This window comes from Peromyscus leucopus, chromosome 8b (assembly GCF_004664715.2).
Source record: "Peromyscus leucopus breed LL Stock chromosome 8b, UCI_PerLeu_2.1, whole genome shotgun sequence".
NCBI classification, from domain to species: domain Eukaryota; kingdom Metazoa; phylum Chordata; class Mammalia; order Rodentia; family Cricetidae; genus Peromyscus; species Peromyscus leucopus.
In genome coordinates, this window is record NC_051086.1 from 23452657 (window position 1) to 23474057 (window position 21401).

Here is a 21401-nt window from a genome sequence, read left to right on the forward strand (position 1 = left end):
CTCACTTCTGCTCTGAAAAGACAAATCTTGGCTTAAATGCAGTTACCAAAAGGATGCCAGCTGGGCTTGGGGAGAGCAAAGGAGTGCCCACACGTGTGCGTACACATGCTCAGACAGGAGTGTGCATTTTACACATGGCCTGGTATGAGTGTGCATGTCTATGTGTTCATTGACCCATGGTCTATAGGTGGGTTCAGCTCTCTCTCTCTCTCTCTCTCTCTCTCTCTCTCTCTCTCTCTCTCTCTCTCTCTCTCAAAGCCATGGAGCCAGCAATACTGGACCTCTGAAATCATGAGTCAAAATACATAATTCCTCCATTAACTTGTTTTTTCTTGGGTATTTGTCACAACCACAAAAATGAATGATTTAATACACAGCCTCCAACCTTAGGCACCTCCCACTTTCAACATTCTGAGCATTACCTAAAGTGTAATATTTGCCTCATATTTCATTTCATGCTAGACTCCAATTAGAAAGATTCTGGAATCACCCTGTTGCTGGAGACTTGATGAGTAGATGCATTAGTACCTGCCAAATGCTAACAAGGATCCTAAATGCAGAGGTATAAATAACAATGAGAAGAAGCAAGGAGTGTGCTAGCTAACGCACAGGCTGGATCCCTTACCCTCAAATTTGAACAGAAGCCTCATTACTTAGTAGCTGAATGACCCTTCCAATCTGCCTGCCTTGCAGGAATGAGACTATTCCAAAACCGTGGTTCTCAACCTTCCTAATGCTGCAACCCATTCCCATAAAATTATTTCCATTGCTACTTCATAACTGTAATTTTGCTTCTGTGATGAATCATAATGTAAATATCTGATATGCAGGATATCTGATATGCGACCCTGTGAAAGGGTCATAAAACTCCCCCTGGAGTCCCAACCCACAGGTTGAGAAGTGCTGGTCTAAAGAGACGCCTGTGCTCCTTCCTCCCTTTGGCTATCAGATTATTGAAACCATGGACCCCCAAAATGTTAATTCCCCAAGAATCTCAAGCTAGGAGAAGATAAAGGCTAAAGCCAGAGACCAACCACAGGGGGAACTTGTCTCTCAGAAAGAGATTTACAGCTTTTCAGAACACCTTGCAGGAGAGATTGGAGCCAAAACTATGATGGAGCAATGGTGGACAGGACCACACCTTGAGCAAGACTCCTTAGCTCTGCATAACTCTAGCTCTCGACTTTAAAATAAGTGTCCTATCAGGGCCCCGAAGATGTACTTGGGTGGGTCAGTGGATGGATGTTTTTGTCCCTCTTCCTAATGTGGCCGTTACTGACTAAAGCTCCTTTGTCTGCTTTTGACTATTACTTGTTTCGTTGGCATATTAGGACCAGGGGCCACACCTAGCTTATTGGAGCTCTGGCGCCTAGGCTCTGACCTTCAATGACTCTACCCTGGTAACACCGAAAGCAAATCAACTTTCTTTTTTCTTTTGTGCTAAGCTCTCTACACCGTCGACATCCTCGGCCCTATTTAAATTCTTTACAGGAGGGATTCCCGACAACCAAACGCAGATGCGACTCCTCCTCTCCGGCAGGCCAGCTGCAGGTGTCAGCTGCCGGCAGTCGCATGCGCATGCGCGACCCAAGCCGGAGCGTGTACCACGCGTGCGCAGATTGTCTGTCATGGCGGCCTCCTGAGTTCCACGGCGAGGGATTCGCGTGGGACTCCAGCCCAGGGTCATGGCGGGTAAGCGCCCGGGAGAGGCGGCGGGACTGGGCAGGACCCAGGGAGCATCGTGGCTTTGGGAGCCAAGCTTCCACGACCTTGAAGCCTGAACCCTAATTCCTCCCTCAGCCTCAGTTTCCCCTCCTCTGTGGGACCTCTTCTCGGCTTCCGTACTGAGTGGCCGACCCACTTGGTGTGGGACTCGGAAGGGAAGGAGAGGCCGGGTCACTGACGGACTCTAAGGCTAGCCCACAGGTCAGTGGCCGGCCGGGAAGGGAGGAGGTCCCTGGACCCCTGACGCCACTCTGCGCGTGGCCAGCCTTTTCTCGCACCCCTGCACCCTGAGCGCTCCAGCTACCTGGCTTTCCCTTACCCAGCTCCTCATTTTGATGGTTCAAGTGGGAGTGCGTCTCGCCATCCCAACAGATTGGTTTGGGGAAAAACAGCGCAGGCCCTTAAAGAAATTCGTGGGAATCTGGCTCCGCAGTCTTCCAAGAGCCTCCCCTACAGGGATGAATTTGCAGCCTGCAACCTGGGGCTACTTTTTCAGCAGTTCCCAGGAGGAGTCAGAAACCCCGCCCCCACCCCCCACCCCCCAACCCTGACATTCCCTGGTGGAAACTGCATCTGCTGTTTCTAAGTAGAGAAACTGGCCCAAGGTCTTTATCTTCCCAGCACCCTCTTCTATAACCATGACACTAGAGTTATTTATTGTTTACTGCTGATCCCTGAAAGGGGTGCTTGTCTCATTTAATCCTCACAGAGGCCCCCAAATAGACAGTAGTGCCGCCCAATTTCCAGAATGCTGATTCCCAGGAGAATCCCTTAAAGGGACTTCCATCTTAGGCCACATTTTCTGGGAAGCCTGCTTAGTTGAGACTTTGGGGGGGAGGTTAGGGGGGGTTGAGACAGGGTTTCTCTGTGTAGCTTTGTGCCTTTCCTGGAACTCGCTCTGTAGACCAGGCTGGCCTCGAACTCACAGAGATCCGCCTGCCTCTGCCTCCCGAGTGCTGGGATTAAAGGTGTGCGCCACCACCGCCCGGCTTAGTTGAGACTTTGTGGAAGAAATTGACCACGAATTAGTAATAAATTTCTTCTCCAGCTATATGTAAGACAATTTGGTCTTTGTAATAATGCCCATTTTCAGAAAGCGCAATGAGCATTCATTCCCTGGGGTATAGTTTTTTGTTTTTTTTTTAATTCCAGCAAAAGTGCACCATAGCAACACATGCTATCTTTTTATTCATGTTCAACATTGCCAAAGACAGCAGAGAGGATTTTTTTTTTTTTTAGCCAAAACACTCTAGGCAGGAGGCTTGTCTTCCCTGCAGAACCAGGGGAGCCAGTCTACCTCGAACCAGTCGGTTGATTGAGGCTGGGCTGTGTTTCCTCTGCCTGCATCTTGTCTGATTTTTGTTGCCAGTGGTTTGGCTGGTGGCTGAACACTTCCTCCATGCCATTCATGTGAAATCCAGCTGTAGTTTGCCTGACTGCCAGCCGCTGTTCACAACCTGCTTGTTCTGCTGGCTTATCATCTTGTGAAGGAGAGAGCAAGCTGGGAGAACAGCTTTCTGTGTTGGTGTTTGCCATTCCCTGGCAGTCATCGGAATACAGGCGCTCCAGCTGCGGGTAGTTGGAGCATGAAGACGTCTGAATTATGATAGGAAAATTAAAGTGTTTCTATCTTCCAGTTTGCAAACATGGAGGTCCCACAAGGTTTGATAACACACCGCTAGTACATACACCAGCCAGGTAGGAACTGTTCCTGTAGGCAGCAGTTGAGGTCAGGTTGAAGTCAAACACTTGGAACCAACCTCAGAGCAAAGAAGTTGCTGCTGGTTTACACTTGCTGTGATTGAAGGACTCTGCACAGCGCTTTGCCCCCGTCTCTCCCTACCCCCCACCCCCCCACCTTCCCCCTACCCCTCCCCCACCCCCCCCACCCGTCTCTCCCTACCCCCCACACTGTCCAGGCTTCTGAGGCTTCCTTTGGCCACCTGGTTGGGTGACTCTAGTGTTCCCTCTAGGATCCAGCATCCTGAGCACTTGCTCTTCTTCCCTCTCAGGTGCATCCCAGGAGTGACATGGGCCAGCCATGGATGAGATAACTTTCAAAAGTGACACTGTGCTGTCAGATGTCCACCTGTACACCCCCAACCAGAGACACCTCATGGTGCGGCTGAATGGCATGGGACAGCCAGGTAAGATCCAGGCCTGGGGCTTGGTGCCTGGTGGGGCCCACTTTATCTTCTCTCTCTTTCTCATACTTCTTTTGGGGGTAAAGACTGAATTGTTTTGAGCTGTTGTCTTTTTGGAGGGGAGTGGGGAGTCACCTTTTTTTTTTAATTAAAATTTTATTGCCAAAAAACTGACTAAACAAAAGTCACACACCAAATTTAACCAGACCCAAAATCTACACATTTCAGTGAACTTTTATACAGTTAGCCATTCTGTATATTTCTATATAGAATAGCCATTCTGAAGCTGTGAAGCTTCACATTGGATTTTATGATTTTACTATCAAATGATTTCTTTCTTCCCCCACTTATCCTCCACCAAAAACAAAACAAAAACAAAAACAAAATCCATGATACAGTTCAAGCTAGAACAACAACAAACTTGGCTTTCTTTAGTGAATCAGGTTCCTTATCTACATTCAGTGTGTCACCTAAGTGTACTTCCTTCACTGAGGACCTGCTGAGTGTCACACCCTGACCTAGCACAGGAATGCACGAGTGAGTGAGCCCACAGTCCATGCAGGGACGACGCCAGGGCTGTGTGTGACCGCAGGCCCCAGACAGTCACCTTCGTCCTGTGCCTGGCTGCTCTGTTCCCTTCCTCCTTAGTGTCCCGTCTTTTCATCTACACAGCCTTGCTGGCTCCTCCCCCTCCGGCCAAGCATAGCTTTCAAAAATGCACACCCAGCCGTAGCACGGCCCTGACTCGGATGCCCCGTGGTCCCCGTGGCTCTAAGGAACGTGTGGCCCTCTACTGGGCCTGAGAGCCTTAGGCAGTGTGCCCAGCCCAGCCATCCTGCCCTCCTTGACCCCTGTAGCCACCTTCACCTCCATCTGTCCCTCGGTTCTGCACCACTTTCCTCCCTCTCGGCCGTAACTCCTGGGGTGTCTCTGGGCCTCACAGCCACCTTCCCTAGTCAGTTACCCAGCATTCATTCATTGTTGGGTGTGTTGATTAATAGCTGTCCCAGTTTGGATGCCATTATACCAGGCATTGGCAAACTGCAGCCTGTGTGGCCACCAGGCCCTGCTTTGTTTTTATGACATTCTGCTGAAACAGCACCAGGCCTGCTTGTTTGTGTGCTTTTATGACTACAGACAGTTGGGCAGTTGCAGCAGAGATCATATGGCTCAGAGAGCTTAGGATATTTGTTTCTTGACCTACTGAAGAAAAGATTTGCTGGCCCCAGCCGTACATGGTTGCCACTGTGTGTCACAGTCTGTAATTATCCTGTTTGCTTTATCACCCTAAGATGCTCCATTCCGCTTTGTATCCCCAGCACTTAAAATTGTACTCAGCACAGTCGGCAGTCGGTGCATGTTTGTTGAGTGGGTGGGTGGGTAAATGAATAGATGGATGGGTAAGATGAATGAAAAGATAAACAGGTAGATGGTAGGTGATGGGTGAGTGGATGGGGAGTAGATGGATGGACAAATGGGTAAATGAGTGGGTGAAATGAATGAATGGACAGGGTGGGTAGATGAATTGATATATGGATGGGTGGCAGGTAAGTAGATGGATGGACAGTGGTAGATGGTTAAGATGGGTGATGGATGGGTGGGTAGATGACTAGATGATAGAAGGATACATGGGAGAAGTGGATGGTTGGATGGACAAATGGATGGATGAATGGGTACATAAGTAAAATGGATGGAAGGGTAGATGAATAGATGATGGGTGGATGAATAGACGGGTGGTTGGGTAGGTAGATGGATGCTTAAAACTTGGTATGGGGTATGATACTGTAGGAGACTGAAGGAGGGTCAGCTGACTGAGCACTAAAAGCTAGGAAGGATCTGTCTCAAGAGCTAAGGAAGACATTCCAGAAAGAGGAAACAGCTCCACAAGGCAGCAAGAACTGTCATCAGGCCTTGCCATTGTCCCCTGCTCCTCAATGATGTCACAGGGCCATTTTCCTGGAGAAGGTGGTGAACAGTGAGCTGGGCCTAATGTAAAGTCAGGTGAGGGAACAGAGGTAGAGAGGACTGGGGACACTGGGCAGCCTCTGTGGTCACTGGTGTTGGCTTTGGCTGGCTTGTGGTAGATGCCCTTATTCCCGGCATGCAAGGTTGGAAACAGGCTCAGAGCAAACAGGTGCCTGACCCAGCCTAGTATTGAGCATTCTGAAGTCCTCGCTCTTTTTGTCTCTGGCACACCTCCCCTGGCACATGCACTTACTGAAATCTGTCTCAGTGACTTTCTGGCCACCTGGTGGTGAGGGATGGCCCGCGTTCTTGTCCCGCTGCCTTTAAGAAGCTGCTGAAGCACCAGGCAGCCTGGGTTGTAGCCTTGGCCACTTTCCCAGCTCACTCACCTCTGAGCCTCAGTGTCCACGTCTATGAAATGAGCTGGTAGACTATTTTCATGGTGACGCTGCAGTTGGTCACATGACACAGGCCAGGTGCCTGCAGACACTCAGCAGAGGCTGCTCCATCAGGGAGCTGCTACCTCGGCCTCCCAGATGGTCACTGCTGAGTCAACAAGCCACCCCACTAGCCTTTAAAAGTCTCTCCAGTTGAGCTGGGCATGTGACGCAGCTAGGAGAGTGCTTGCCTAACTCACACTCAGCCCTGGGTTTGAACCCCAGCACCACACAAAATTGGACATGATGATGCTTGTGTATGATCCAAACACTGGGTGGTAAAATCAGGAAGATCAGAATTTGAAGGTCACCCTCAACTATATAATGCGTTTGAGGCTAGCCAGGGCCACAAGGGACCCCATCTCCGAAGAAAAATTAAGTGTCTCCAGTTAGCAGTCTGACTTCTCAGAGAGGAGACAGACAGAGCCTTGGCATTGCTCACTTTGTTTTTGTCTCGCTTACAGTCTTCCTGTCCCAGTTCAAGCTCCTGTGGAGTCAGGACTCTTGGACAGACTCGGGGGCTGAGGACAATGGTCCCAGAGATGTCTCCACACAGGAGACGCCTCTTGCTGGGTCAGGAAGTGGCCACAGTCATGAGGATTTGTCCCTCCAGGCTGGCGATGACATCACCATCCAGGAAGGGTTGGGTGTTCCCCTGGATGAGGATGGGGACCTGGATGTGGTGCGAAGACCACGGGCTGCTTCTGACCCCAACCCAGCAGAGCCTGCAAGAGACAAGGTACATCCCATGATTCTAGCACAGGAGGAAGATGACCTCATGGGAGATCGGGCACAGGAGAGCTGCCCCCACGACATCATCAAAATAGGTAAATAAAGGTCTTGTTCTCTGGCCACCAAGGCAGTGTCACAGTGGCTGGTGGTGCACAACAGAGCTGTGGGTATCAGCTCTGAGTTCAGAAGTGGCTCTAGTGAGCTGGGAACAGGCGATGCCCCAGCCAGCAGAGTCTGTTCCAAACCTGTAGATCTTCTCTTGCTCAGGACTCTTCCCTGGCTCCCATTGCCCTGGGGATGGAATCCAGATGACTCAGCTTAAAAAGCTGGGGTGACATAGTCCCCACTCACCTCTCACCACCAGTGACCTTGTGACCCCAGACTTTGACATGTTCCTCTCCCTTCTGGGTCTCTGCTGGGCTGCACTTTCCTTCTTGAGTGCTTGCAACCAACCTCTACTTTTTAGCACATTCCTAAGTGGCCCAGGTCCCAGCTCAGGTCCCACTTCCTCCAGAAAGTGCTCTCCTGCCTCTGGCTCCCATGTTCTCTAACCCAGTGCGCAGGAGTGAGAGTCAGAACAGTTGGTGGGATGCTCGGCTGGGCTCCGTGGAAACAGGAAGCCTAGGAAATGCTGCAGCCAGAGTGTGGAGTAGAGAGGGCGTCAGTTCCCAGCAACCTGCAGTGGGCCAGTCAAAGGGTGGGAGCTGGCAGCAGTGGGCAATGAGAGGGAGAGGTGGTACCGCCCAGTTAAGGGGTTTTGATAGATCCTCAGAGGCGACACTGCTGCTTGGGCTCAACAGGCAGAGCAAGGGTCTAAGGACCCCAGGTGTTGTGTGACACTGTTTCTAGGAAGACTCGAACAAATGTCTGCCATCCCAGGTCAAACATGACAGACCAAAGGGAGGATACCATCAAAGTCTACCTTAGTGAGCCAGTGGACTGTGCTGGGTTTACTTACAAGAGTGTGGGTGAAGGGTTACTTCAGAAACCACTGCCGACAGCTGCGTCACTGGAGCCCACCCCACCCGAAACTGCAGCCCTGGAGCTCACTGCCCAGGACAGAATGTGTGCTGTCTACTCAAGAGTGACAGCTGCCCACCCCATCTACCATCTAGTATTTATTGCCTCTGGTAGTCCTGGGGGCCACCAGGAATCAAGGCACACCTACTCCCAAATGTTTGCAACATTAACAGAAGACCAATAAATCTATAATTAGCGTGGATGCTTTCAGTCCCCTGATTTTAGTTTAGTTTATTTTTTTATTTTTTCTTTAAAGATTTATTAAGTATACAGTGTTCTATCTGCACGTATCCCTGCAGGCCAGAAGAGGGCACCAGATCTCATTACAGATGGCTGTGAGCCACCATGTGGTTGCTGGAATTGAACTCAGGACCTCTGGAAGAGCAGCCAGTGCTCTTAACCGCTGAGCTATCTCTCTAGCCCCTTAGATTGGTTTCTATTGCTGTGATAAACACCATGATCAAAAGCAACTCCGGGAAGAAAGTTTTATTCAGTTTATGTGTCGATCACTATCCATCACTGAGGGAAATCAGGGCAGGAACCAGGGAGGAACACTGCTCGTAAACTTATATTTAGCTGCCTTTCTTGATTATTGATGTAATAAAGCCCAGCCACTATGGGCAGCACTAACCATGGGCAGGTGGTCGTGGACTATCTTAAGAAAGGGGAACAAGCCAGTAAGCACCATTCCTCCAGAGTCTGCTTCAGGCACTGCCTCCAGGTTATATGCCTGCCCTGACTTCCCCTCACTATGACTGTGATGTAGAGGTATAAACAGAAGAAGTTGGCTTTGGTCAGTGTTTTATCACAGCCCTGGGAAAGTAAACTAGGATGCTTCCCTCCCCTCCAGGACTAGAGTAACAGAGTGTCGCCCCACAGTGACTCTGGCTTCCGGTGAGCATGTGCTAGGAACACTGTCTTACAAGCTAAGGACAAATTCCCACCAGGAAGGTGGGGAATATGGCAGACTCCCAGCCGCCCCTCCCACCCTTTCCTGTGACCTTGGGTCTTCAGAGGTGGAAGTTCTCTCTCAGTCAGGGGAGGTCAGAGGACAACTTTGTAGAGCTGGTTCTCTCCTCCCGCTAAGTGGGTTCTGGATTGGACTCGGGTTGTCAGGCTTGCAGAACAAGCGTCTCTGCCTGAGGAGCCTCCTCACAGGCCTTGCTTTGTCTGTCTTTAGAAGGGCCTCACTCACTCTGTAGTCCAAACTGACCCCGATCCTGCTAGGACTACAGGCGTGAACTGCTGTGCCCAGCTTGATCCTCAGTTTTTGTTCCGAGACTGTATTTGAGCTTGTGTGAGCATGGCAGGCTCTGGAAACTTCTCTGCTGTGTCCCTTTGTTTGTTTTAACCTCACACAGCCCATTTGCAAACATTTAATACATAGTGAGTCCCAGGCCAACCTCAAAAAAAAGGAAAGGAAACATGAGTGAGTTCTAATGTAGTGGCAGAGACAGTGTTGTCCAGTGTTTCTTTTTCTCCTTCAGCTCCTGTTTCCATTCCTTCTAGCCATCAGAATTCTGTTCTGAGATATTTTGGAATTCAGAGTGTATACCAACCACTCTGCTCATGAACTTTCCTTTTTTTGGGTTTTTGAGACAGGGTTTCTCTGTGTAGCCCTGGCTGTCCTGGAACTCACTCTGTAGCCCAGGCTGGCCTTGAACTCACAGAGATCCACCTGCCTCTGCCTCCCGAGTGCTGGGATTAAAGCCATGCACCACCACACCCAGCTTCTCATGAACTTTAAAAAAAAAAAGATATAAATTGAAACTTGCTGTGTTAGCTTCTGGTGCAGTTGTAAGCATAAGAAAATATTTTGGAAGTAGCTATAATTATTATTAGCATGTAAATAGATTTCAGTTTTAAGGTGGCAGTTCACATAGAATGATACGTGTGTGTACTTTAGCTGGGTTCAGACCTGATGTGCCCCCTGGCCCCCTGGTGGGCCACACACCTGGCCTCAGTGATGCTCCCATCTGGCAGCACAGTCCAAGCCTTGGCTTCTCTTTTGATCGTTTGCTCTGCCGCCCAGCCAGCCAGGCTGGCAGACTGTCACACTGCCCCTCCCTGTTGTCTTCTGTCTGCCTGTTTCACCATGGACCTTTCTCTTGGTTTCTGTCCTGTCCAGAGCATACCATGGCCACGCCCCTGGAGGATGTTGGCAAGCAGGTGGGTAGGCCCTGTTCACTTCTTGTGGCCCCTGAGGGTCTCTCAGAGCCTCAAGTCACCTGTGCCTCTATGTCCTCTGTCTTGCAGGTGTGGCGGGGCGCCCTGTTCCTGGCAGACTATATCCTGTTCCGAAGGGACCTCTTCCAGGGACGCACCGTGCTGGAGCTTGGGGCAGGCACAGGGCTTGCCAGCATTGTGGCAGCCACCATGGCGCACACCGTTTACTGTACAGGTAACAACTCTGTGGCTCAGCTGAGTGCTTGGCGGGCTCCATGATGTCTACCATCTGTAAAAGCGAACAAGGTCACCAGGAGCTGGACACTGGCTGCTCCCGATTTCCCCAGCTTCCACCCACTTCCATTTTTTGTCCAAATGGCCCTCAACACCCAGCCACCAGTGTCACCCCGGAGCCACAAGCCCACTGGGCATGCAGTGTCCGGTGCCCTTTCCCGGCTCACCCTCCAAGGAAGAGCAAACATCCCAAGAAGCCCCAAGCAGTTCTCTTCATAGGGGTCACACTGGTTTATCATTTGTATCTGATGATAGAAACAGGACTTCTCCTTAGGATAAAGTGCAAAACATAAAATGAAATTTACTCTTAATGTTACAGTCCCCAGAGTGATTCAGCAGTGTGCAATGTGTTAGACACTGCTGTGGGCCAACTTATTTTTAAATTGTATATATTGAAGTATGTGCATATGAGGACAGGTGCCCTCAGAGGGCATCAGATCCCCTGAAACTGGAATTACAATTGATTGTGAGCCATCTGATGTAGGTGCTGGGAACCAAACTTGGGTCCTCTGCAGGAACAGTGTGGTGGGCCAGAGAGTTGGCTCAGAGATTGAGAGCACTGACTGCTCTTCCAGAGGACCCAGGTTCAATTCCCAGCGCCCACATGACAGGTTACAACTTCTATAATTCTAAGATCTGACACCCTCACACAGACATATATGTAGGGAAAACACCAACACACATAAAATAAAATAAATAAATTTTAAAAAACAATGTGACATCTCAACCTCAGAGCCATCTTTCCATCACCCTTTAGTAATACTCTTAAGGAATAACTGAAATGTCTATAAATAGTTACTATATACTTTGTGAGTACACACACTCACACACACACACACACACACACACACACAGAGAGAGAGAGAGAGCCAAAAATCTTGAGAAGTATTTCTTCAAGAGCATGTTCCTGCCGGGCGTTGGTGGCGCACGCCTTTAATTCCAGCACTTGGGAGGCAGAGCCAGGCGGATCTCTGTGAGTTCGAGGCCAGCCTGGGCTACCAAGTGAGCTCCAGGAAAGGCGCAAAGCTACACAGAGAAACCCTGTCTCGAAAAACCAAAAAAAAAAACCAAACAAACAAACAAAAAAAAGAGCATGTTCCTGTGTCCTTAAAAATTATTCTATGACTTTTAATAACTAGATCATTTTTATCATTTTGTCATCCCTTGCCAGGCACTCTAATTATCCTGTGCTTTCTCGCATTTTTCAATTGCAGAAATGAACACCTTTGTACCTCATCTGATAATCCTTATAATGATGAGCTGATCCTCTGTGTGGCAAACTTGATTTCTGTTTTAATATTTAAATTTGAAATTATATCAGACTCACTCGGAAGTTCCTAAGATAATCCAGAATGTGTCGTGTACCCTTCATCCAGCTTCCAGAGATGCTAACACCTTAAATGCCCGTAGCCCAGCAGTCTGGCTACTGGTGGTGGCTCTCCATGAAAAACGATGGAGATGGTGTCTTAACAGACCGTGTGTCATGGTGCACCCTTCTGTCATTCCAGATGTCGGCACAGACCTCCTGGCCATGTGCCAACGAAACGTTGCCCTCAACAGCCACCTGGCTGCCACTAGAGGTGAGGGCCAGTGTTGGGGGGTGGGGAGCTTGGTGGCAGGCAACACTGTCACCCAGTGGACACAGTGTTGGGGTGGCTTCCCTTTGCATCAGGTGTTTCCTTGGAGCATAGATGACCTTGTCTTGGGCACAGTGATGCCCTCCTGACGTCCCTGGGCTGACAGAAAAGTTTGTCCTCTCCTCCATGCATTTGCTCATTCTGTTAGTGTTATCCTAGTCACAGTCTTGAGTCATCTGCTAACCTGCCAGCCCCTTTAAGGTGGCCAGTCTCCGGGGATGGGGACCAGGACTGATGATGTTTATATTCCCTGTGTCTACAGAGTCACTGACACTGAGCATTGAAAACATGTGGGAAGAGAAGGGGATGGGAAAGACAGACGCTGGTTAGACGGTGAGGATGGGTGGGAGAGTTGGTGCTTTTCCCCGGGGTGTGCAGTTTGGGAGTTCTGCCTGCTTTTTTGCAGATGGTGTGATTAAGGTCAAGGAACTGGACTGGCTGAAAGACGACCTCTGCACAGGTGTGTGCTTCCTGCAGTGGTACCTGTTCAGTGGCTCCTCTGTGGAACCCACAGTCCCGGCTGCCTCCACAGCCCACATCTTGTGGGGGTTCCCTCCACAGCCCACATCTTGTGGGGGTTCCCTCCACAGCCCACATCTTGTGGGGGGTTCCCTCCACAGCCCACATCTTGTGGGGGTCCCCTCTACAGCCCACATCTTATGGGGGTCCCCTCTACAGCCCACATCTTGTGGGGGTCCCCTCCACAGACCCACATCTTGTGGGGGTCCCCTCTACAGCCCACATCTTGTGGGGGTTCCCTCCACAGCCCACATCTTGTGGGGGTTCCCTCCACAGCCCACATCTTGTGGGGATTCCCTCCACAGCCCACATCTTGTGGGGGGTTCCCTCCACAGCCCCACATCTTGTGGGGGGTTCCCTCCACAGCCCCACATCTTGTGGGGGGTTCCCTCCACAGCCCACATCTTGTGGGGGTTCCCTCCACAACCCACATCTTGTGGGGGTTCCCTCCACAGCCCACATCTTGTGGGGGTTCCCTCCACAGCCCACATCTTGTGGGGGGTTCCCTCCACAGCCCACATCTTGTGGGGGTTCCCTCTACAGCCCACATCTTGTGGGGGTTCCCTCCACAGCCCACATCTTGTGGGGGTTCCCTCCACAGCCCCACATCTTGTGGGGGTTCCCTCCACAGCCCATATCTTGTGGAGGTTCCCTCCACAGGCTTCTGAGCCGCAGTCATTCTCTTCCTCTTGCACATGCCGAGCCCTGAACCGCGTGCTGCTGCTCACACCTCCCAGTGTCTCTGAGGGATCAGTTCTCAAGGAGCGGGGTTTAAATTCTTCCACAGACTGTTAGACCTGATGCTTGCTACTTATACAGCAGCTTCTTTCTTCTTCCCTGTCAGTAAGGAAACTGACTGTCCCTCCCAAGCACTCTGCTGTGACCTTGACCCGAGGCTTCCCAGCCATCTTCTGAGAGGGGTTTTAGTCGGCCTTCTGTAAACGCAGAGTGATGTAACCTGTTTCATGGTCTCCCACAGTGAGTCAGTTTGGGTGGTGGTAGACAGATAATGTTCTCACAGGGCCCCTGGCCAAGTGGCAAGGAAGGATGGAACCCACTTGCCCCTTACTGGTGGGAAGAGTGCCCTTAACTGTGTCCCTAGTATAGGGCATCCTGTCTCCAGCCCCTCTTCTCATCTTTCCTTCCTTCCTTCTCTCTCTTTTTTTTTTTTAAACAAAGCCTCATTAGGTAGCTGCGGCTGGCCTGAAACTCAATATGTAGACCAGGCTGGTCTCGAACTCACAAAGATCTGCCTGCCTCCTGAATGCTGGAATTTCCAGAGTGTACCACCACACCCAGCTCAGCCTTGTCTCTTGTCCTGAAGCTTCCTTGGTCAGTTTGCAGTAAGAGCTGGTGGCCAGCAAAGGAAGGAATGGCCACTCAGTCTTTTCTTCTTTGGTAGATCCCAAAGTCCCCTTCAGCTGGTCCGAGGAAGACATCCGTGACCTGTATGATCACACCACTGTGCTGTTGGCAGCTGAAGGTGAGTGGTTCTCTGTCACCCTGCGTCCTTGTCATTACCTGTGTCTTACCGGATCCCTCGTGCAGAGAGCACGCGCTCCTTGTGCTCACAGATAAGCAGTAGGGAAAGCAGGAATGTTAAACACGCGGGGTTTGTCCTCAGCGGAGGAGCTGTATACCTGTTTCCTGCCCAGAAACCTGGGAGTGGATGTGGTTAACAGTCTGCTTATCTGTGTGTCTGTCGAGCCAGGACACACCCAACCCCCCAGACTGTTCTGTTTATCCCTGGCTCTTCCTCCCTAGACCTTTACCTTGAGCATTGTTTCTCAGTAGAACCCTCCCAGGGTGATGTCCCATGTCCAGATCTTCCCCTAGGCCCTTAAGCTATAGAACCGTTATCATGGACGAGTACTTTGTCACACGTACTTTGCAGAAGAGTTTTGATGTATTCACTCCTTAAGCTTTATTGTGGTAATTGTCACCAGGGAACCTTTTTCCAAAATTATGCTGAACTTAAATATGTCAAAAATAAACTGCCTGGGGTCAGACTCTAGAAGTTTGAACCAACACCGGATACTGAGTCATGCTGAACTAGATTTCCTTCTTGCCTCACACGGATGTTACTTTGCTAGTCCTGGTGTTTGCAGAGACCCCAGATCCTCACCTGCTCTGATTGATTTCTTCAGAGATGTCAAATTAGCACCTGGAAGGCACCAGCAGCCCTAAGAATGGCTCGTTGAACTTCATCCGGATGAGTAAGATGGGAGCTGCTGTGGACGGACAGTGGCCAGCTGTGTTTCCCCAAGGTCACTCCCTCCTTGCCAAGCTCCTGTTTCGTGCGGCTGTCGGTCCACAGCAGAATTGCAGAGACCTGGCTTCAGATCATTGCCAGTGTCCAAGCCGTGGAGGTGACTATAGGCTCACACACACACACACACACACACACACACACACACACACTTACTTCTGGGAAAGTCAAATACTCACTGGTGCTCCGTCCTTGTCCTTGTGAAGGTCTTAGCAAACACTGCCCAACCGTGAGGAGGCTGGCTCTGAAATGCTGTGGTCTGCCATGTGGAACAGCTAACAGTGTTTGCTGTGAGAATCTCTAGCTGGGACTTAGAGAACTGTCTCACTACACCCTTAGAGACATCCTAGAAGCTCCCTTCTAGAACATTCCTCCACAGCTGCTACTATTTGTGATAAGGATCCACTCCATGGTGTTTCTGTGGGTCCCTCTGAGTAGGTCTCCCCGAAGGTACACTTTTTCCCCAATACCCATCTCTCCCCAGTGTTCTACGACGATGACTTAACCGACGCCCTGTTTAACACGCTCTCCCGACTCGTCCACAGACTGAAAAATGCCTGCACCGCCATCCTGTCAGTGGAGAAAAGGTGAGCTCTGCTGCCCCGCAGCCGCGCCCTCACTGTGGTACCACTGCATTCACTGCGTCTGTCACGCCCTACTGTGTGCTGGGCTGGGCCCCCCCCCCCTCACATCCATCCCTTCGTTTAGTCTGTGTTAAACTCTTATCAGGCACAGCCAGACCGGCCCCATTTTTCATATGGAGCAGGCAAGGCTGAGAGACACAGTGAGGTATGCCAGATGAGGACCTGCCTGAGACCATGCCCCTCACCGCTGGCCCACTTCCTGTCATCTTCCACATGCTAAGGCCATCATCATTAAGGCCTGCCATTAGTATCACTTATACTTTGTTTTTCCATGAAAAGGAAGTTTTCTTGTTCCTATGTCTTCTTTTTTTTGGGGGGGGGGGAGCTGAGGACCGAACCCAGGGCCTTGTGCTTGCTAGGCAAGCACTCTACCACTGAGCTAAATCCCCAACCCTGTTCCTATGTCTTCAATGAAACTTAAAAATGGAAAAAAAAAAAAAAAAAAAAAAAAAAAAAAAAAAAGGAATGGTTAGTAAAAATAGGAATGAAGGAATTCCTTTCTGGAAGCCACATATCCCCTCCCATTGTCTTTGTGCCCGGACCCCTGCAGAATATCTGCTTCAGCTTTGCCTCTTCCACACCAGATTTTGGTTCCAAGCTAAACATCCTTGGATCTTGTCACAGCATTGTTTGTCCCAGTAACACCCCATTCCTCCTTCAGACACAGTGTCCAGGGGAAGCAGGGGCCTCATTTTGATCCTCACTCCAGAGACTGTAAACAGGAGACTTAGAGCAGATAGGAAACGCTGAATTCTGTAAAGGACAGACGTGTCAGGAGCTGTCTTTGTTTGCCTGGGCATAGTGGCTCACAGCTGTCATCCCAGCACTTGGGAGATTGAAACAGGAGAATCAGAAGCTCAAGGCCAGCCTGGGCTACATTGTGAATTCAGACCTGTCTCAAAAAAACAAAAGCAACAACAAAAAAGACAACCAAACGAAAGGTTGTTCATTTCATTTGAGGAAAGAATCATTATCTTTTCCAGATATGTACAGACGTATCTGCTGGAGAAATGCTGGGGTGTCAGGTATTTGCTTGTTGATGAGTGAGAGGAGGAACTCTGGAAACACGGGACGGAGTGGCTGAGTCAGTGCTGGTGGAAGCTGCCAGTGGCTTCCTGGCAGTTTGCTACAATAAAAGATTTGTAAAGAAAAAGAAGGGGTTGTGGAGAAGGTTTAACAGGTAGAGCACTTGCTAGACAATGAGCATCCCCAGCACCCAGGAAAATGCCAAGTAGGTGGGGTGGCCTCCAGATTACAAACCGGGGTTCAAGTGAGAGAGACCTTGTCTTAGCATATAAGGAAGAAGAAAATGTCAGCCTCTGGCCTCCACACTTAGATGTGCACACACATACCCTATAAATGATGAACACACACAAACATAAGAACACACATGTATGCTGCACACACATGCAAAAAGAAAAAGACAGATGAACAGTCTGAATTCAAGGTAATTCATTTTACAGATTCCCTTTTCCCAGAGTTTTCTTGAGTGTGAGCAGCAGGAAATGTTAGATAGAAGGATTTATAGCGGAGAATATCGCGGAGATAAACAGATAGAAAATAAAGGATAGCCTTGAGAGGACCTGGAACCTATTCCAACGGGCCCCGACTGTCTCTGCCCCAGGGTTTTTATAGAGATGCCAAGGGGTGGAGCAAAAGACCTCCTCCCCCAGCACAGCCAAGTGCAGGCCATCTCAGACACCTGCACTCAGGCCCATGGTCCTGATCATCCTCTATGCGGACCTGCTGGGTAAAGCCACGAGGAACCCGAGAATGGGCTCCCACAACAGCCCCTCGTTCCCCCTTCCCATAGATGGTACCCACAGCACCCAGCCAGCAAATCTACCCTGGAATCCATTTGCAGCAAGTCTCGAGATGGGCATCTGCCTTTCCAGAGTGTCATCTTGGCAGGTGACCTCAGCTCCCTAAAGCTACAGCTGTGAGTAGAGCCGATAGCCATTCTGGAAACAGGCTTCTGTGCAGGCTCTGGAAGTAATTTGCTCACAGGCTGGGTGCAGAGGAGACACTTAAATCCAGACTCAAGGGCACTAAGTGGGAAGCAGACTGTGAGGACGGGTGCAGCAGAACCAGCCCTTCCTGGTCATGATGAGTGTGTTGCTGCTGGTCAATCCACAGGTTCAACTTCACACTCAGACACTTGGACGTCACATGTGAAGCCTATGATCACTTCCGTGCCTCCCTGGACTCCCTGGAGAAGCTGGCTGATGGCAGGTTGCGCTTCACGGTGGAGCCTGTGGAGGCCTCCTTCCCGCAGCTGCTCCTCTATGAGCGCATCCGACAACTGGTAGATGCAGCCCCAGGAGGGTGGTGGGAAACACAGCAATGGGCAGCCTTACCATCCCATCCATAGTCTGCCCAGGAGAGGCTGCAGATTTATCCCTGGGATCCCTGGGGGTTCGACCCATTCTCAGTAGTCACCTGACCAGAAGAGCTCTGTGGCTGTCATCTCCTGTTCTTTCCCTGTGGGCAGTTAAGACTCCAGAGGAAGCTAGAGGGGCAGGCATCAGTTCCTTCCCCCAAGCAGCGTCAGGAGGAAGGCTTATTCTGGATCACATTTTAAGAGGGCACAGTCACGTTGAGGAAGACGAGGCCACAGGAGCAGATGGCAGCTGGTCACATTGCGCCCACCTTAGGAAGCAATGAACAGGAAGTGGGTCCAGCCTGCACAGTCACCCACTTCCTCTTCCTCCTGCAAGGCTCCACCTGCTCAAGGTTTCTCACCCTTCCTAACCAGTGTGTCCAGGTGGGGACCAAGTGTTCAGACACAGGATCCTGTAGGAGGCATTCCAAACTCAAGCCACAACAAAGCAGGTCCTCTGGGGAGCAGTAGGTCAGTGGGAAGGATCTGGGAGTTGTAAGGCAGGCCTGGGTGATGTCTGATGACAGCAAAAGACGGAAGCAGGTTTGTTCTGGCTCACAGTTTGAGGGCACCGTCCATCTCAGTGGGGAGTGACAGCGGCAGGAGTGGGAGGCGGCTGGTCACATGCATCCGGTCAGCAAGCAGAGAGGTGAGCGCTGGTGCTCAGCTGGCTTCCTCCCTTTTAAGTCAAGGGACCCAGCCCACGGTATAATGCCACCCACATTTAGGATGGGACTTAGCACCTTAATGAACCCAATCTAGAAAGTCCATCACAGACATGTGCAGAAGTTTGTCTCCCAGGTGATTGTAGGTCCTGTCAATTGATAGTGTTAACCGTCACGCTAATGGCTACATCTGCTCTGTGGAGACGCTGCTGCTTCTCTGGCCAAGAACGAAGGCTCACACCAGGCCCTTGATAATCCTACAGTTGTAACCAGCATGTGCTCGTGCCACACACCTTTTGTCCGCTGTCTTAGCTAATGCACCCAGCCTGGAACAGTCATCTTAGAGCCAAGGCCCCTGCTATTACAGCTTTTAAACCAGCACTCAGAGTAAACTTGAAAACTCAAAATTACCCTGAAAATTACTAGGAGCTGGAGTCACAGAAGCCCATCTGGCATCTCTTGTTCTCTCTGCCTTTTGGCTGTGGAGATCAGGCCTCGTTCTCAGGAGAGGGGGGGACGGTGGCAGAGGGAGGGCCCAGCTTTCTCACGCTCCTTTTGTCCCTTAGGAAATGGAGTACTGCAGACCACAGTGGCTAAGGTCCCCAAAATGGCAAGACTGAGGCCACTTGCTGCCATTCCTCCAGTCCCTTGTGACCATCCCTTTGGCTAGTTCCAGACTTAGTCTGCACAGCCTCTGTGCCACCGTGTAATGGCCAGAGCCTCGGAGACAGGAAGGAGCCCCCGTCCCTGCCCTGGTGTCTCTGCTCTGTGAATCCTCAGACCCTTTCATTTCTGTGTGTTGCAGGAGCTCTGGAAGATCGTAGTGGAACCAGCAGCATGAGTCACCTCTGAAAGGTGTGACCCCTGACTGTTGTCAATATGTTTCAAATAAAAACAAACCCTCTGTGCACTGAGATACTGTCATTAAACACAGGGACCTCCTGGGATCCATCACCACCTGCAGCAATCGCCCAAAAATACTGTTGCTCTGAGTGTGGTGGCTTGGCTGTGTCAGGCTTGTCACACAGCTCCCAGGCACTCCCGAGCCTCTTGGTCAAAGTCGGCAAATGTTCTGGGTGGCTGCACTCTGGTTGTTTCTGTGGTGAACTTTGTGTGGGGTGGGACAATAACTGTGTCACCACTTTTCACACGTCCTCTGCTAGTAGGACTCGGCACTTGCCCAGCGTGTGTGAAGTCCCGGGTTCCATCGAAAATTATATAGAGGTGAGCTGAGAGTTAGTTCAGTTGGTGGGATAGTTGTCTAGCAGATACACAGAACCCGAGAATCCATCCCTAGCACGGAATAAAATGGATGTGGCAGTACATAGCTATAATACCAATGTTAAGAGGTATCCACCAGAGAAACCACTCAGACACGGGTTCAAGCCAATAGAAAGTGTGGTGGGACACGCCTTTATCCCAGCACTTGGGAGCAGAGGCAGGCAGATCTGAGTTCAAGGCCAGTCTGATGTACAGAACAAGTTCCAGGACAGCCAAGGCTGTCTCAAAAATAAAGGTCTTAATTGACCAGCTGGTGGCTACACTGAGTGTTTGGGACCCAACTGCAGTCCTGAGCCCTTCTCAGGATGGGCTATAAAGCACAAAACCCACATCCTGGGTTGACATGCCTCAGTTAGCCAGAACAGTTAACCAGAAGCGAACTACAGAAGCCAAAAGGCAAGGTTAGTACTTTCTCAGCACTATGGACTTAGATGGATCAGGTCTTTGATCTCATTTTGGTAGATGTTGGTATCTACATGCTGAGTTCTAAGGCCTGGGTGGTACTTCCAACATGGTATCAGTTGTGCCAAGGTCCGGGGTCTGTTACACCACCACTCAAGAGGTTGAGGCAGGAGAATAAAAGTTCACTTGGTCTGGTGAAATGGCCGCTTGTAGCAGAGCCTGAGGACCTGAGTTCAGATCCCCACACTGGCTCTGCAGAGGGGAGTGGGACAGCCAGACGGGCAGATCTCTGGAGCTCGTTGGCCATGCAACCAAGACAAAGCAGTGAGCTCCAGGCTCTGTGAGAGCCCGTATCTCAACAAGACAGAGAGCACTGAGGACTCATGCCCTCGGCCTGGCGCCAGGGAGAACATTCAGGCCAACCTTGAAGCTCATTGGCCAGCCAGTCTAGCCAATGCAGTAAGCTTCAGGCTCAGTGAAAGATGCTCAACATTTACCAGTGGCCTCCACACACACCTGCATGCATGAGTACACAGCCATACCAACAAGTCCATATGCCATCACACACACACACACACACACTGCCTTCCCCTCTAAAAATGTTCTTCAAAATGACCCCCACAAAGGGCCAGGCATAGTGGCACATACTTTTAATCCCAGCACTTGAGAGACAAAGGCAGACAGATCTATGTGAATTTAAGACCAGCCTTCTCTACATAGTTCCAAGACAGCCAGGGCTACATAGAAAGACCCTATCTCAAAAACAAAGAAAAAATCAGAGAGGAGACCCAGTGAGGGACAATTCCCTAGCTCTCTGGGGAGAAGCGCATATTGTGTAATTGTCCCCAAGCAATAGAGTAGTGCCAGCTTCTTCACCCAGCGCATGAGGGCAAGCCACTTTTATGCCTAAGCCACTCATCCTAAGACCTTCCTCCTGACAGCCCAGAATTCCTCTTGGCTGTAATTTACTGTGTAACCAGGGCGTCCTGTCCCAGCCGAGCCTCTGTCTTACAGCTCCAGAGAGCATTTTTTGCAATGGTATTTCAGAATCATCAAACCGTTGAGATACATGGTAGGTAATTAACCCAAGCCATTGGAGTCAGTTTTTTCTTGACACATTC

The 21401-nt window shown here is 50.4% G+C and overlaps 1 protein-coding gene across 3 annotated transcripts; it reads left to right on the forward strand.

Annotated features, from left to right (window-relative positions):
* The first annotated feature begins 1586 nt into the window (after nucleotides 1-1586).
* Nucleotides 1587-19511, forward strand: Mettl22 (methyltransferase like 22). 3 transcript variants are annotated; one of them, XM_028872863.2, is made up of 11 exons: nucleotides 1587-1692; nucleotides 3738-3872; nucleotides 6736-7098; nucleotides 10152-10192; nucleotides 10280-10424; nucleotides 11992-12063; nucleotides 12527-12580; nucleotides 14042-14122; nucleotides 15393-15495; nucleotides 17689-17857; nucleotides 19403-19511. In XM_028872863.2, exons 2-11 carry the CDS (start codon nucleotides 3767-3769, stop codon nucleotides 19436-19438), a joined length of 1170 nt encoding a protein of 389 aa, XP_028728696.1. In that variant the 5' UTR covers nucleotides 1587-1692; nucleotides 3738-3766; the 3' UTR covers nucleotides 19439-19511. The 3 variants fall into 3 exon arrangements, with proteins under 3 accessions (XP_028728696.1, XP_037056515.1, XP_037056516.1); XM_037200620.1 differs by lacking the exon at nucleotides 19403-19511 and adding an exon at nucleotides 19164-19396; XM_037200621.1 differs by lacking the exons at nucleotides 1587-1692; nucleotides 19403-19511 and adding an exon at nucleotides 19164-19395 and having other exon boundaries at nucleotides 6885-7098.
* Nucleotides 19512-21401: the final 1890 nt, after the last annotated feature.